This window comes from Oreochromis niloticus, linkage group LG10, assembly GCF_001858045.2.
Source record: "Oreochromis niloticus isolate F11D_XX linkage group LG10, O_niloticus_UMD_NMBU, whole genome shotgun sequence".
Taxonomy (NCBI): Eukaryota; Metazoa; Chordata; class Actinopteri; order Cichliformes; family Cichlidae; genus Oreochromis; species Oreochromis niloticus.
Window position 1 is genome coordinate 9,657,932 of NC_031975.2, and position 16,943 is coordinate 9,674,874.

At 41.5% G+C, this 16,943-nt stretch overlaps 1 protein-coding gene across 7 annotated transcripts in view; it reads left to right on the top strand.

Moving 5' to 3' along the window:
- abr (ABR activator of RhoGEF and GTPase) overlaps positions 1-16,943 on the top strand; it is a 117,152-nt gene that overhangs the window by 42,414 nt on the left and 57,795 nt on the right. For 6 of the 7 annotated variants that reach the window (XM_003450432.5, XM_005471965.4, XM_025911006.1 and 3 more), the window contains exons 2-4: positions 2,219-2,391; positions 11,560-11,658; positions 13,810-13,995. In XM_003450432.5, coding sequence (XP_003450480.1) covers positions 2,219-2,391; positions 11,560-11,658; positions 13,810-13,995 — 458 coding nt within the window. Of the gene's footprint in view, positions 1-2,218; positions 2,392-7,814; positions 8,078-11,559; positions 11,659-13,809; positions 13,996-16,943 lie in introns of those variants that run through there. The other variant, XM_005471968.4, reaches the window with a different exon arrangement.

The following is a 16,943-nucleotide window of genomic DNA, read 5'->3' on the forward strand; positions in this document are numbered from 1 at the left end:
TACATACACTCACGCAATTTAAGCAGATTAGGGAAAAAGAGCCTGACAGCAGGCCAGAAGGTGTTCAGCAGAGTCAGAGAGAGAACAGACGGAAAGACCGAGAAAAGAAAACCGAATGCATGCACAGTTGCATATTGGAAGAGCCTATCTTTTCTATGGCACGATCACAGTGCAGTTGGAGTTGGACAAATGAGTTTACATGGTTGTTTTTAACTGCCTTCTTCACACTAATCACCATAATGCACTCTTGTCATTTAGCAGCACTTCACATAATCAGTACTTGCTTCACTGGGTCAGCAAAGACCCACGTGCACCATTTACAAACAACCCATATGGTAACTGTGACTCTCCACGGTCCACACACAAGCTAACAGACGGGTGGGGAGGGAGGGGGAGTTGATTGACTGGTGGGTGGTCCAGTGATTGTGGATTATTATAGCTTGATAGTGTGCATGTGTTCCCAGTGGGGATAGATCCCTGTTTTTATTTTTCAATTAGTTCTTGTACAAAGTAGTAATAATCAAAGTTGTTGTTTTCTCACTGCATGTTATATATAAGCAGATAGGGACACCTGTGCATCTCCCACATAACCTGCTCTTGAATTACTTGGCTCTGCTTTTTTTGTGATAGCTTCACAAGCTACAAGCTTCCTCCTCTTCTCCTATTCCAAGTTCCTTAAAGATGCTGCACTGTATCAGAAAGCTAAATAGAACAACATCCTGGAAAATGTAACTTGACAATTACTTGCCTCTCTTTTAGTTTTGCATATGTATTGTACTTTGTAGTTTATCATCCACAGCAACAGTCCACATCTCTCTTTTCTTCTACAGGATCTGACACTGGCTTTTTATATCTCCTCTGCCTTTTTGTTATTCCACTGTTTTCTTGACCAGTGTTCCTTTGAAGGCAGGACAGGAGTCATTTCAGTGTCAGTGTCGTTTCCTTCCACTGGAGCTGTCACTGCTACTCGGGCCTGAACACCAGCGTTGTCACAGGACATGGTTTTTGACCTCAATACTCCCACAATATGAAATAAGACTGCAGTATCACAAATACAAGAATGAAACTAGCAAACCAAAATAGAATTATAATCTAATCACTGATGGTTATTCAAAAATGGATTAGCATCTATAATAGTAGTTGTTTTTATTTTTTAATTTATTAACCTTGGCTTGTTTGTATATTTTTGAAAAGCTTCTTCTTTTTCATTACATTTGTAAGATGAATCTATATATCGTCTCTTGAAAGGTATTTAGTAAATTGCCGTGCTGGTTGGAAAAACGACTCTCCTGACCTGATCCACAGGTCGTTGTCATTGTGGCGTTTCAAACAAGTGTTGGCAACAGTGAAGCTGCGGTGCAAAAACACATAAAATATTTGAAGGGTGTCTCCTTTTCAACTTTAACTTACTCATAGATTGTTAATATTAAAATAATTCGATGGCTAATATGGGTTGAGAATAACAGCCAGCTGATTCATTGCTTGGCTCTGGCTTTTAAAATGTAAACCATAGTTTTTTATGTCTTTGCCCTGGTGACACTCATGGCCAGGGGCATTTTGTTTTTGGGTTTCCTGGAAATCTTGAGTGGATTTGTCTAAATCTGAGACAAAGATTCACTTGCACACAATAATGTACTCATTAGATTTTAGGAGCCAAAGCTGAAGATCTATTAAAACAACAAAATGTCCCAAGAAAATTCAATTTGGGGCAGTTCTGGCTGTTTAATTGGCAGTACAAAGAGGGGTGTTCTGTACATACACGACAAACTAAACATGGTCAGATGTGTAGCAGACCACCTCAGCAAGTGCTTTGAGTAATTTGATCACTGATGATCATTGATGTTTCTTGCACTAAACACACCATAACGTAAGAATTCATACAGTAATTATGACAACACTTTATAACAATATCTTGCAAAATAAAATATGAATGATGACGTTTTATATCCATGGGGTAACACAGTGGTCAGCCTCACCCACACATCATATTGTTTTGGAAAATCTTTCTTCTGGCTTTTATTTATATAACCCCTCAACTCAAGGTCGTGGCAGAATTAATGCTGTATTGAGGAAGTGCTGGGCTGTTCTCAGTGATGATGAAAACAAATGTCAGTGGAGTGATTGCCTTGTTCTTTGGGGTGATTTGCTGATCAGCATATTTGTCTTTTTTTTGCTTTTTTCCCTCTTCCTCTTCTTCACTCTCTGTCCTGTCCTCCAGACTTTAACTACAACACAGATGGATACGAGGGGGACGGAGGAGAGGACGGCAAGTCCCAGGATGGCTCAGAAACGCTGCCCTTTATAGATGAATCGCCCACCATGTCACCCCAGCTCTGCGCGCCCCAAGGGCCAGATGGAGAAACGGTGTTGCCCACACCTCTGCTGGCTGGGGTAAGAACTACACACACACACACACACACACACACACACACACACACACACACACACACACACACACACACACACACACACTTATTTATTTTAGAAGCAACCTGCACACAATGGTTCACATTGCCTGTCTACACCTTATTTTGAAGTGACAGGCTGGTGGTAAACGTGGTGTAAACTGCTTAAAATAGATCAGCCAATGATTTGATTATCAAACGTACTTGTTTACGGTGTTGGTGTTGTTCACTTGTTGTTTGCTGCTGCAACTGGCAGCACAGGGTTGCTGGGAAGTCCAGAGTTTGACACGCAATAATCTACTTTTTTATCTAGATTTTGAGATGAAATCACAAACAAGTAAGTAAAAAAAATCTGGCCAGAGCCACAGTAGCTGTCCTGAAGGGACTCGCCCAGCAGTGTGGTACGCAGTCTAGCTCTGCAGAGGACTTTGCAATATAAGGAGTGTAAAGAGGATTGGCGGTACAATCTTTGTTAATAATGCCAAGAGAAATTTGCTCAGTTCATGTTCAGAGTTCAGCATAACTGACATAAACCTGGTCAGGACTGCTGCAGTATAGTATCAGAATGAAGCACTGCAAGCCTGGCACAAGAAAACGGTGATCCTGATGAATATCCGAGGAGAGTTTCTGAAGACTGAAAGTTTTAATGCAACCAGACAGTTGTCAGAAGAATGGCCCAAAATCTCTCCATAAATGTGTGTAACACTGGTTTCCTCAGTGCAGAGGAGGCTGCCAAATTAAAAATAAAAGCCTTGCATGTTGGTATTTATAGATGATTAATTCCTATTGTGGAGTCTGTTAAGTGATTTAACTTTACAGGAGAACAATTGTTGTGCAACTAGGAAGTAATATTTGAGAATTAATACAATTTTAATAATTGAAATTATTGACAGAAGGGAACAGTTGGGGCATGTCATGGTGGTTAGTACTGTTACCTCACGGCAGAAAGGTTTTTAGTGCTCTCGTGTCTGCACAGACATCCATGGGTTAGCTAGACTGACCATATGTGTGAATGTGAGCATGAATGGTTGTCTGTCTCTGTGACAGACTGGCGACTTGTCCAGGATGTGCCCTGCCTCTTGCCCAGTGACAGCTGGGATGATGACCTGTGAGGGGTGATGGTGTAGGCTCCAGCTGCCCTACAACCCTGAATTGAATACGTGGAAGAAAATGAATGGACCAGCATGGTTTTGGACAAATATTAAAAAAAAAAATGTTGAAGAAAAGATCATTCACCACAAGACCCAGTAAACATAACTGGGTATATAGGAGAAATGTATATAAAAATATTGGACACAGTTTAAATGAAGTGTTCAGTGGCCCTTGCATTCTGAACTATAACATAATATGAGGTTTTCAGCCAGGTTTTCCTCTTGGTGTTAATGGTTGGAGTTTCACCCGAAACGATTATACTTTAAGATGTGGGCTGCCAGTACTCTTTCTGATATTAGCCACAGATATTGACCCAGTGTAAATTTTGCCACAGGAGCTCCCCGAAGCGCACTGCAGGATGTGTATTCACATCACTTGGAAATGACCACTGACCCAGATGGGGTACGACAGCAACCGTCTGCTAGCTTGAATATAAATGGAATACACTGAAGTGCTGTTTGGCAGCACTTCAGTGTATTCTATAATAGAAGCAGAGTCTGGGGAGGAGGGGGACGACTTGGCGGTGAAGCCACTGATATAGTTAAACAGGCATTTGGGTTGGGTGACATTTTCCCTCAGTTCCTGAAGGCTGGATGTTGTAGGGCCGTCCTGGCTGACACATCTCTGCAATGTTGTGTGGACTAGTTCCGGGTGGGTGGGAAGCTGACCAAGGGCTGTCTTTTAACACCAATTCTGTTGATGGTGTTTATGGACAGAATATCTAGCCAGAGGTGGAGGGTCTTTTCTTTGATGGCCTCGGGATTTCACATTTACTGTTTGCAAAGGATCTGGGACAAGTTACTGTCCCAGGTGGAGGAGTTTAAGTATCTTGGGGTTTTGTTCATGAGTGAGAGGAGAGTGGAACATGAGATTGGCTGGTGTCCACTGTGATGTGGTCGCTGTACCAGTCTGCTGTGGTAAAGACAGAGCTGAGCATGTAAAGCTGTCGATTTACTGGTCAATCTATGTTCCTACCCTCACCTGTGGTCATGACCTCTGAGTTTCCTGTTTCCCAGTTGAGGTAGGTCGGGCATCTCACTAGGAAGCCTTCTAGACTCCTCCTAGGTGAGGTATTCTGTGCATACCTCACCTAGGAAAGAGGAGGCTTTGGCCAAGACAAAGGACTCACTGGGGAGATTGTATCTCTTGGCTGGCTTGGAAATTCTCAGTGTTGCCCCCCTCCCTGCTGAGCTGGAGGAGGTGGCGGGGGTGAGGGAAGTCTAAGCAATCTGTTGACAGTTTTTCCTGTATAACTACAGTGCATAATTTAGAACAGGAATGCTGTAGGTGACAGTCTTTCCTGTGTTCCTTTTTTTCCAAATAAGCTGCTGCTGGAAATAAGAAACACTTGGTGTTTTCAGTGGATTTTCACACTTAAGTCTGACAAATCGTTTAGAACAGCTGATGTGAACGCTCTTGTGATGCTTTCAGAATTCAGAATATTTTATGAATGTGTTCATCGTCATGTTTCAGGGCTTGTGGTCCTGTCACAATACCCCCCCCCCCCCTCTTTATGCCTCCCGGCTGTGTGTGTTTGGATGATTGTCACTCGGTGCCCACTTAAAAGAATGTGACTGTGTGAAGGGGCATAGCCCACGGAGGCTCAGCGGGAGTCGAGTTGACCCTGACCTGAACTGACCTTCTCACAGACACAGGGAAAAAAAAAAGCTGGTAGGATTTCATTCACATGTCAGCAGCCTTTTTATCCACTGAAAAATAAAATACTCAATGACAACAGCATTGCTTTACATCTTTAGAGCTTTAGATCAATATGTTTTTAAATTGATACAGAACAGAAATGATCGTATATTCTTTCTGCACTCTGTATTAATGTATAAATTACCGCAGCTGGATTGTCTCTACACCCTCCACTTGCTTTACCTGCTCTTTAAAGTCTGGCTGCTCTGTCTCACATTAGATCCAAGCAATATCACTGCACTATCCATGCATGAACACAGTATTGTAAATAAACAGTGGTCTTGTTAGGCTTCAATGGAGCTGATTGATGAATTATTCAGCTGTATTAATTGTGAGTCACTCTGAGCTAGGGCAGCTCATGTAAATGAACATGTGTCTCCATCTAGTGGTTAGCTGGGATAAGAACAGAAAAGATGGTCTGACTGTTTAACATATAATAAATAGGAAATGAATTGTTCATTGTGCTGGTATATTAATGGTTTCAGCCACAGAGTATCCTCAGTAAGATACTGTTGTTTTCTTTTTAGTTCTTCCCTGATCATCATCTCCGCTAGCATGAGATTACTCAACGTGGACAAGCTCAGCTGTTTTCTGTGTACAGTTGTATGTTAAAGTTTTGGATAAAGTAGCTTAGTAGTGATGAGTTGTGATCAGCTTATTAATTATAATAATAACAATCAGAGGGCTTAATTAGTTTTTCTATGGTGCTGTGCAAAATTCTTGAGCAATCCCTTGTTTCCTTATGTTTTCTCCATTGCTTGCTTCTTGACTTTTTTTTAACCTGTGAATCATTCAATCATAAATACAACACTTATTCACCGAATGAGTTAGTAGTGACAAAGAGCCAGGTTTAAATTGTATCTTTACTAGCAGCCTGTGGCAAAAACACATCAATTGTTCCAGTTTCTTTAGTTGAATCTGTGATGGATACAAAATAGTATTTTTGCACCAATAAGGTAATTCCCAAAAAGCGATTAGCCTAAACCTTATTTTCATATTTGCACAGTGCGATTTGCAATGTCCCTAAAATAAAATTGAGGAAACTTGACAAGTGGAGGAACAAAGAAGACGTGGCAGACCTAAAGCTATATCTGTAGGAGAGGAACAGTAACTGAAAGTCATGTTCTTAAGAAACAGGAAAAAAATAAGCAGTAGCAAAGGCCTGACACAGGACCCGAGAGATGCATGCAGTCCTTCAGTTGATGCATCTACTGTTTAGTGAAGCCTCATCAGAAGTAATGGTGGCTGTCGACAAGCTGTTTTTAAGGAAGGGAAATTAAGGATGGCTTAATTAATGCCACATTACGCAAGAACAAATCAATAACAACAGATCTTTTTGAGTGATGAATCCAAATTGAAAGCATTTGGTTCAAATCATTATATGTACAGAGGAGGTCAGGAGTGCCCGCAGCCATCTTTAAAACATTTTTTATTTTACATCTGCGTATTTACACACTTTTCAGCACCTGAATGAATTTGAGGAGCTGCTGTGAAAGATTGCTTGTTAAGAATTCACTTGTGATGCTGCTGCTGCTAAAAGATTTTGCGGCTCTTATCACACACCGCTGTGCAGTCGTGTTTTCTTTCCGCTGGGTTTGCACAGACGTTTCATCTGCTAAAGTGAGAGTGCTGACGGCCCCATGCTAAGATGCATGTGTTCAACATGACTAAGAGTTAAATACCGAACTTAAATGTTTGTTTTTTTTGTATTACGCTCTAAAATCATACTTTCCCTTCAGAAGACAAGATCAGGACAGATTGTGCTTTGACCTCGAAATAAATACAAATACACATTAAGGAGGAGGTTCATAGAGCAGTTGGGGGTGTCCCTTCCTCTAAAGTGACACCTCAAGGTCAGGAATGGGGTGAAAGGGCATGGGAAGTGAATTGTATTCATTCATATGCAGCAACTTAATCTGCATGCAATCATTCAAGTTTATTTATATTTTTGGTTTAATTTTATTTCCGGTAACCACAGTTATTGATTTTCTGTCTTTGTCTTGCTGCACACGTTTTTTTTCTTCTTTTTTTAGTGTATTATTTCTGTGCTTTGCCTTTGAAGCTGCTATAACTGTGTGCCTAGCGATCTATGTGACCTGTAATTGGAATCAGCCTCACTTCCAGCACATTAGCTGGCCTCGGCTCAACGTCCAAGGCTTTCAGCAGATCAATAAAGAGACAATGGTCAGAAAGAAGGGGAGAGAAATCAACGCTGTAGCGTGCGCTGATGAGAGTGAGAGAGAGAGACTGTTTGTGTGATGAGGAAGTGGCTTTTTGCCCCGAAGAGAACGGAAGAAAGAAATAAGGGACAAGAGAAGACTGACTTTCCCAGCGCAGCCCCAACAGAAAGAGTCTGTAGCCATCAAGGAAGTGGCTGGATAGCATTTGTGGGGAGGGGAGGGGCAGCTGTAGAGGGAGGGCAGACCTCATCGACTGAGGTGGAACAGTGGCCACACACACACAAAGACAGACACACACACACACACATATATATAGAGCACACACAAACACCAGGAAGCCCAGCAGAGGAAGGGGGTGGGGTTGAGTAGGCGGGGTCCTCTCTCTTTCAGTCTTTCGGTGTCCAGACGACTTGATCTAAAGGGAAAACACTGATGTGTCCAGGCAGGCCTCGTAGAAGGAGATAGGAGGCAGAAAAGAGGAGAGAAGGAGGTGAAAGAAAGGAAAGGAAAGACAGAACCATGGAGGAGGAAGAGGAGGAGGTGCTGTGCTACTTGGACAGGGTTCTGGAGGAGGAGGAGGAGGAGTTTGAATATGGAGATGGGGAGCTGGATCCCATCACTACGACACATAGGCAGTTCAAGGTGAGGCATGAGCTGGAGAGGAGCTGGATGCAGAGGAAAACGCGCGCACACACACACATACAAACACACACACGTACATACACATACGTACACACTTTTGCAATACTGCCTTTCAAAATGGAAAATCCCAGTCAGTGTATTGGTGTCTTTGTGGCGTGACGTGTGCTTCTTCTCAGAGCCATCTGTGCTGCAAAAGTGTGTGTTTGTGTGTGTGTGTAAGAGTGCGAGAGTGACAGCCATTGGTGTGTCAGCGTGGCCCGATGAGGCAGCGGCTCTGCAGCGCATGTCTGTGCACAGTGCTGCTGCTTTTTAAAGCCGGCCGCTTTCTGTTTCTCATGCTTTACTTCTGTGTTTGTGCGCCTCTGTGTGTACTCCTCCCTGCAGATGAACTGATAAAAAGTAGAGCTACTTTAAACTTTCTCTGCCCATTCAAGGTCTCAGCTCTTTTATCAGAGGGCAGAGGGCAACGCAGGAAAGTACGCAGTGTTTGTCTGTGTGAAAAGCCTAGTTGTGACTCATAGGAGCAGGTTGCTGTGGAAAAAAATCACCTCTCATGGACTCCTCGTCTTGCCCTCTCGCCACACAGTAGCTCTTTGTACACAGCAGAGGGAAAATATTCCTTTTTCCTGTCTTTTTTTCTTCTTCGTTGAGTTGTGACTTATTTGTTACTGAAAGAAATGAACTGAATATGTCTGCAACGTTTTGGTTAGTCAAAAGGACAGGACACCTTTTGTGGGTTATGATGTCATATTTTAGACCTCAGCTATTCTGAGATATCATTTTAATAAGAACACAGTGACTGGAGACACTCTCGGTGCTTAAAATAAATGTTGACCAGCAGTAATTCACATCACATCAAAGATTTTTCTCTTAGTTTCAAGTGTGTCTCATTTCTGGCTTTAGTTTTGAGCTTTAGGTTCTTTTAAAAGAATACGAGCAAAGAGAAAGGCTCAGAGGATTAAACTAAACAGAATTCTGGCCACGTGCTGCATTAGTCCTTCATATTAATGTAAATGCAAGTAAGTGTCAGTAAGGACTTCCCTGACAGTTTATTTAACCAACAGAAAAATGATCAATAGAAATCATCCCTGCCTCTCGCACTGATTCACTTTACACTGTCACGGTTAGCTGAGCAAAAACTGCCAATGTGTGACAGGCCTCAAAATAGGCCCTTTGCAGTCATCACATCACAAGTGTTTTTTATCTTTATAGTCTTCAGCATTCTTAATAAAGCAGCGTGTGTAAATGGCATATACTATAACACATACGGTAAATACTGAACCTTGAAATGCAGTATGATTTCCTGCCTGAGGGAGAACATCAGTGTTGGAATGTGCGTGTCAGCTGTGATTGGGTTAAATGATGAGGTCATGCCTCCTTCCTCGTCTTACTGGGCAGTCCTGGAGTGCTGATATCATTGTAAAGACTTGGTGGAATTAATAATTAATCTCTGGTCTCACAGCTGTTCTTTGGCCTTCTTTAAGGCACACATGTCGTATTTAAATGCCATTTTCTGGAGTTTATCTGTCAATACAGCAATATACCTAATCAGCTGCACTGAAAAGGTATGCAGTACAATTCAATTCAATTCAGTTTTATTTATATAGCGCCAAATCACAACAACAGTCGCCTCAAGGCGCTTTATATTGTAAGGTAGACCCTACAATAATACATACAGAGAAAAACCCAACAATCATATGACCCCCTATGAGCAAGCACTTTGGAGACAGTGGGAAGGAAAAACTCCCCTTTAACAGGAAGAAACCTCCAGCAGAACCAGGCTCAGGGAGGGGCGGCCATCTGCTGCGACTGGTTGGGGTGAGAGAAGAAAGACAGGATAAAAGACATGCTGTGAAAGAAAGCGAGAGATTAATAACAAGTGTGATTCAGCAGAGAGGTCTATTAACACATGTTGAGTGAGAAAGGTGACTGAAAAGGAAATACTCTATGCATCATGGGAGTCCCCTAGCAGTCTACCCCTATTGCATCATAACTAAGGGAGGATTCAGGGTCACCTGATCCAGCCCCGACTATATGCTTTAGCAAAAAGGAAAGTTTTAAGCCTAATCTTAAAAGTAGAGATAGTGTCTGTCTCCTGAATCCAAACTGGAAGCTGATTCCACAGAAGAGGGGCCTGAAAACTGAAGGCTCTGCCTCCCATTCTACTTTTAAATACTCCAAGAACAACAAGTAAGCCTGCCGTGCGAGAGTGAAGTGCTCTAATGGGGTGATATGGTACTATAAGGTTATTAAGATAAGATACAATACAATATACCTTAGATAACTTAAAAGTAAAGAAAAATATCTTTAAAAAACACATTTTTAAAGTGAATGGGTTTATCTTAATTGTTACTTCTAAATGAATAATTCTGTGTGAGTGTGAACAGTTGTCTGCCTCTGTGATAGCCCAGTGACAGACTGGCAACCTGTCCAGGGTGTACCCTGCCTCTCGCCCTGTGGTAGCTGGGATATGCTTCAGCCCCCCGCATGGGCGACCCTAATTTGTCTAAGTGGAAGAGAATTGCTGGATGGATGGCTGAATATCAAGTTTACATACAAAACAGAGCATATGTCCATACGCTAATCAAACTTGTCGCACACTTTTGCGAGTCTGGCGTCACTGCAACCACTGCTGTTGTTATGCTGCCTGCTGGCTAACCAAATGAAACTCATGAAACCCCCCCTCTCTTTCTCATAGTACGTGTTCTGATCATTACTGGAATTAAAGCACTTCGAAGTTTGAAAGTGAAACTTTGAAACATTTTTCTGTTTGATACACCTGTACACTCAACAGTCCAGTATATAAAAACAATTCCTTTTCAAATATTTTTACTTCACTTACACAGATACTGTGACATTTTGATTGTCACGCAGGTATCATCTACCACAGAGTCACTGTATCACCATGCCATTGTTGTGTATTACATTAGTATCAGGAGTAACTTTGGCTCAAGGGAATCCCCTTGAGCCAAATCAAACATGCGGAGCAGGAAGAAAGATGAAGTCTTCTATGATCATGTTGGAAGTCCCTCTTTTTCTCTCTTTTGAAACCTGGTAATTTTCCTCTAATTATCAGTTCCCACAAAATGTAAACAATACACTATGAGTGTGCCTTGCTCTGCGTTTCTCAGACATCAATAGGATGTTGACTTCCCCGACGTTGACGTCAAAATGCAACAGTTGCCTGGAGTCATCACAAATAATTCTGCAGAGGAAATGAGATACTTAGATGTTTTCATAAGATTTCTAATAGGTTGCGCATTCTTTTACGCTTACGACTGTTTGTATCAATCTCGTGTTTACCTGATGTGGCGGTTCCACTGGCACCATTGCAGGAAATAGAGTCAGGGTACTTTCATGTGCCGTTAGTCAGAAGCGAGCCTCGATAACAGGATTTTTGGTGAATGTGTGTGTTCCAGTGCGCTTTATGTGTATGTAAACGAATAAAAGCATATTACAGCCAGGTCTGTTTTATCTTGCAGGGCGATATAGAGAAAGGACTGGAGATGAAGAGACTGGTGCTGTCTGGATTCTTGGCCAGCGAGGAGATCTACATTAACCAGCTGGAGGCCCTCCTACTGGTGAGACACTCAGACAAAGACAGACAAGAAACAGAAACAATATAACAAGGCTCATATAACCACGTGAACATTGGAGTGCTGCTGCTGCTGCTGTAGGCATTGGTGTGAGCTGTGAGACTATCAGAACACTATTAGTGGTCGATGGCCACACTTAAAGCAGGACCACAGGTGCTGCACTTTACTGCAACGCTAACCAACCACACTTCCTCATGCTAAGTCGCTATGTCTCACAGCCTGCTGATCTTGGCCACATGTTCTACTTTGGCCAATATATAGTCAGATAGATGCTAAATTAAGGTATATAAATGCGCACAACAATTATTGTGGAAATTCACCAGGGCAAGACACCCCCACACACACACACACACACACACACACACACACACACACACACACACACACACACACACACACACACACACACACACACACACACGCTTTAATTAGTCACTAAGAACAAATGATTGCACTAGCACTTGCCGAAATCTGGTCAGGCTCTCAGTTCCTTCCCTTTGAGCTCTTGGTGACAACACAACGACTCATCTCGCAGTTCCACCAATAAAAAGTTTGTTCCTCTCCTCCTCTACTTCCTCAGTCATTCAGAAGAGGTCTAAAATGGGCACTGGGGCCGTTTGTTTTTACGTCTTTTTTTTTTTTTTTTTTCTCAGCAGATTAATACACTTGCTACAAACAGAATAGTCACACTTTACTCTCTGGCTGCATCCCTGGAAACCCGGTGTTAGATAAATAAAGCAATACTGCAGCCAACTTTGCTTTTTTTTTTTTTTTTAAAGTCTTCCCAGTAGCAACAAATCTCTAAACAATCCCAAAACGTAGGCATGGAGATTCCAGGCTCTGTATCACATTTCATACAGAGAGGGGATTGTATGCTCAGGCACCACAGCAGTGTTGTGCAAATGTAGTCTGTGGATTATTTTAAACAGGGTATTTGTTACGGCAGATCTTCATGCCACTCTGTGCCACTGTTTTTAACATGGGTTATTTGAAGATTTTTTTTTTTTTTTTAAGTTGGAAGTTGCAGTTTTCTCTCCAGTTTTCAAAATACTGGATTCTTTCACCATCAGACAGCTTAATAAGCTGGTCCGATCCCCCCTGCTGCCAGGTTTCATAAACTGGGTCTTGACATGAAGGTGAAAAGTCAGGTTTTTTTCTGGGCCTAAGAGAGAGAAATGTTTCTTTATCTGGAAATGTTTCATAATCATATTCCATGTCTCCAGGGTATTTGAAACAATAAAACTTTTTTTTTTAATTCTAAGAATATTTTGTAGAGTTTGTAAATGTAATGATTTTATTTGTTTGTTTTTGTAAGACAACCAAGTAACAAGACGATCCCAATCAATGTGGATGATTATGGTGATAAATTTGGCACAGTCTAGGAAGTAATTATCTTCCTGTACTGTGTTTGTTCATTTACATTTACTGGGAAGTAGATCATAAGAGAGTCTCTCTTTCCCATTTACTTGATATAAACATGGGCTGCAAAGGTTCATTAAAAATGTTTAAACATCACCTTGTCCAGCTGCTCCAGCTCATGTGATATATGATGACTATTATTTTCCACCAAGGAGATGAAATTTAGGACCACTAGTCTCTAAATCCTTTCTGGTTAAATCTAATGAGGAATTTTCAGCTGACTGCTTTTGCCGTCTCACATAGACTAGGACAGAGATACTGATTGTTGGTGCTTTTAAAAATAATCCAACCTGTCTCATGTGCCTTAATACAGTAGGAGGATGACTCATGATTAGCCCTAGAGAGCTGACGTAAAAAGCCTTTATGTTTGCACTGTAATTCAGAGCCATCCTCCCCACGCACGCCCAACATGACCACTCTACACATCACTATGATTAACTGAGTTGGCCTGCAATCTGTCCGAGTACAAACAACACAAAGGAGAAGACCGTCACCCAGATGAAAAGAGGCTCAGATTACATACTTATTACAGGGTGACGCATTTATACGTTCCCTTTCTGGCACTGGTCCTAATAGGTCCTTTTTGTTGGCCTGATCAGATGTTAGGGATGATTTCAACACATTTTCTGTGTTCATCACTCTCATACTTTATAAATGACTAATTTAGGTTAGACCTTTGGCAGCCCCCCTTATTACCTGAGTCTCCTGTCTCTCCAGCCCATGCGACCCCTGAAAGCAACAGCCACGACCTCTCAGCCCGTCCTGACCATCCAGCAGGTCGAGACCATCTTCTACAAAATCCAGGACATCTTCCAGATCCACAAAGAGTTCTACGACGCCCTCCTACCCAGCATCCAGCAGTGGGACGAGAAGGTCACCGTGGGACATTTGTTCCAGAAGCTGGTGAGTCTGACGTGGGTGACACAAATTACAGTGTGCAGATCTTTTATTTCGCTTTCCATCATTTGCAGGGTACATGTAAATGGCTGTTAAACGGAGAATTGTCAGGCTTGTCACTGTTTGTACTTTGTGAATCACTTGTCTGAATTAGACTCTGTGTGCGTAAGTGATTGGCGCGTGCCCCCGCGACTGTGGCCTGGGTGCATTAGCAGAAAAGTTGCAGCTTCTGAACTATCACGCTGTCATACTTGCAGTGGATTAAACAGGTGCTTTCAGTACATAATGGAACAGCAGCACTGTAACGTGCATGCAAATGTGCCTGTGTGTGGAATTAGACGGGATCCTGGCCTCGGCTCGTCACAAAGTGGGTTAGAGCCGTGTATCGTCAGATAGGCAGTGGATAATGTGATTTGAAGAGATGCATAACGTACGTATGCTGTACAATGTTTTCTTGGTGGAATAAAATTAATCTGTATACAAGGTGTGAAAAGCCTGAAGCACCCATCAGTAATTATTTAGTTGGGTGGACCAGTTTTAATGTTTTGGGAACACAAGCCGTGGAGTGGCTGGTATCATTGAAATAAACACCTGCACAGTTGTGAGTGTACCCACTGTGGACAGACAGGTGGTAACACTGTGGTTTGTAATTTTCCTCGACTGGAAACTCTGCGAGAGCACCAACTGTCTTTAGAAAAGCAGGAGCAGAAAGTTTTAAGTTTATTTTAGCTGCTGGTAACAACGAGGCTTTGCTCTAAAGCCGGGAGCCTTGGACGCAAGAAGTCAACAAAACCAAGTTTATACTGGATCCTGCTTTTCAGTCCTGTTACTGTAAAACAGCCTCATTTTAGATTCATTACTTACCAGCATCAGAGGTCAAGTTTTCTGAAAATCTAGTGAACACAAAGATGTGACCTAAGGTTTTAAAAGTGGTACCATGGGTGCAGCTACTAAAAATCTTGGTCAAGTTTGAATCCTGGTGACCTTCATCTTAAAGTCAGAGGTCAACTTTTCAGAAAATCACCTAGGATTTTTAAATTTATACCATCGGTACATCTACTAGAAAGAGTTTAATTCATTAAGATCCGATGTGTGATTTAAGAGTTCCTTTAACGTTCTTGATCGATGTATATATGCGTTTATCACACTGTTGAACGTATGTGTTCACATACCAGCCCCTTTGGTTTCACACCACAGCGTTGTGAGAACTTCTTTTTCCTTATCTTTTCATGGTATCATTTTGAGGAACCTGGTAAGGTCATTCTAATTAAAAACACAGCTCTTCAGGGAGTAGATCTCATTTTCAGTTTTGGTTTTCAGGTACTTTTTGATGTCAGCAACTGTTATTCACCATAACTTAGTCAGACGTGTGAAACTCAGGGTTTGTTTGTGACAAAGAAAACATTAAATAGACTTTAAGAGTTTTTACTTCGCCCATGTACAGCACATTTTTAAAGCTTGGATATTAATAATAATATTTCATTAACAGCTTGATGTTTATCCGTATGATTAAAACATTTGATGAAGCACTTTAATTAATAAGAGGAATGATGAATATTCAGACATGAAAGTATGTTGGTGTTAGTGAAAGATTTAACAGGAGAGAAAATGAGGACAGTTTTGATACAACTGTATAAAATCCTATGAGTTTAAGTACTTCTATTCAACAGACCCTTCCTCACTGTGGACGGCCAGCGCTAAGCGGCACTTATTAGTGTAGTCATCAGCTCCCATCTGTGCTGTGTATATGTGCGTACATGAATATGTCGTGTTTCAGCAAAACATTAGTCAGAGTGGCTGTGTGAGAGTGCAGATGGCAGTTTAATTAGCTGGTCTGCTCCCTGCTGCTCATCGTCAGCAGTATGGGTGCCACTGGAGCAACAAGGACAGGCAGGGTTACAGAAAACAGGCCGAGACGGGGATAAAGACCTGCTACAGGTCCAAGTTTGTTTTTCACCTTTCTCAGACGAGAGAACGGCTTAGCTATAGCTTGTGCCTGCAAGGGATGCATTTGTCTGAGCGAATTATTGAAGTCTTAGTCGCTCCAGAGGAACAAAGTGGGAAAGGTTCAATTTAGTGTGGATGTGGTGCTGATAAAAACAGTACTACAACTCCATCTTTTACACAGTAGTCATTATTAACTGTATGTATAGTGCAGCCACATAATAATGTTTTTAATCATACATTTGCTGATGGATTTTAGTAGCTGGTTATCGTCACAGCAGCTGAAGCCTACTCAAATTCAGCACAGGCATTAAGTATTGCAGCCAGGGTCAGTTGTAATAGCTTTAGAGAATTTAAATTTAGCCTAATCAAAATTTGAGCAAACCTGAAAAAACACCAGCAAAGCCAGTTTCCCCATTATGTTGGGCGTTCACACTCGTGTTTAACACCTCAGACAATATCAAAGATGTACCTGTCTAACATGGTTTCACCCGATGTTTTTAAAGTCCCAATTTGTAAAACCTCAAGTTAGAGTTTCTGCCATCACTTTCTTGGCTGCAAAAAAACTGGGTGTAACAAAGAAGTGCAAGTTTAACTGTGAAACCACATGCTCATTGACTAATGACGTATGATTGACAACTCGTTAGCCAATGAGCATGCGTTTTCATACCACAAGTATTCTTCCATTTTAAAACATGGTATGACCAAGATTTACAATTCAGACTTGAGTTATTTATTATATTTATTACTTATAATATTACTTATTGGTGTATTTCTTTCTTTCAGCATGACTTAAATTGAGTGACTGAGTCCTTAAACTCACTAGAAAAGAGTTTGCAGATGTCAAGACAGAAAGATGTTTTTCTATAGACTTCTATGGGACCAGAAATCTTTTTTTTTTTCCCAACCATAGCTATCACAATATGATGTCCTCACATAGAAAACAAGTCTAAGACAATTTTGGATTGGCTTAATTTTTCTGACCAGGAAGCTACGTCCAAGTTTTATAC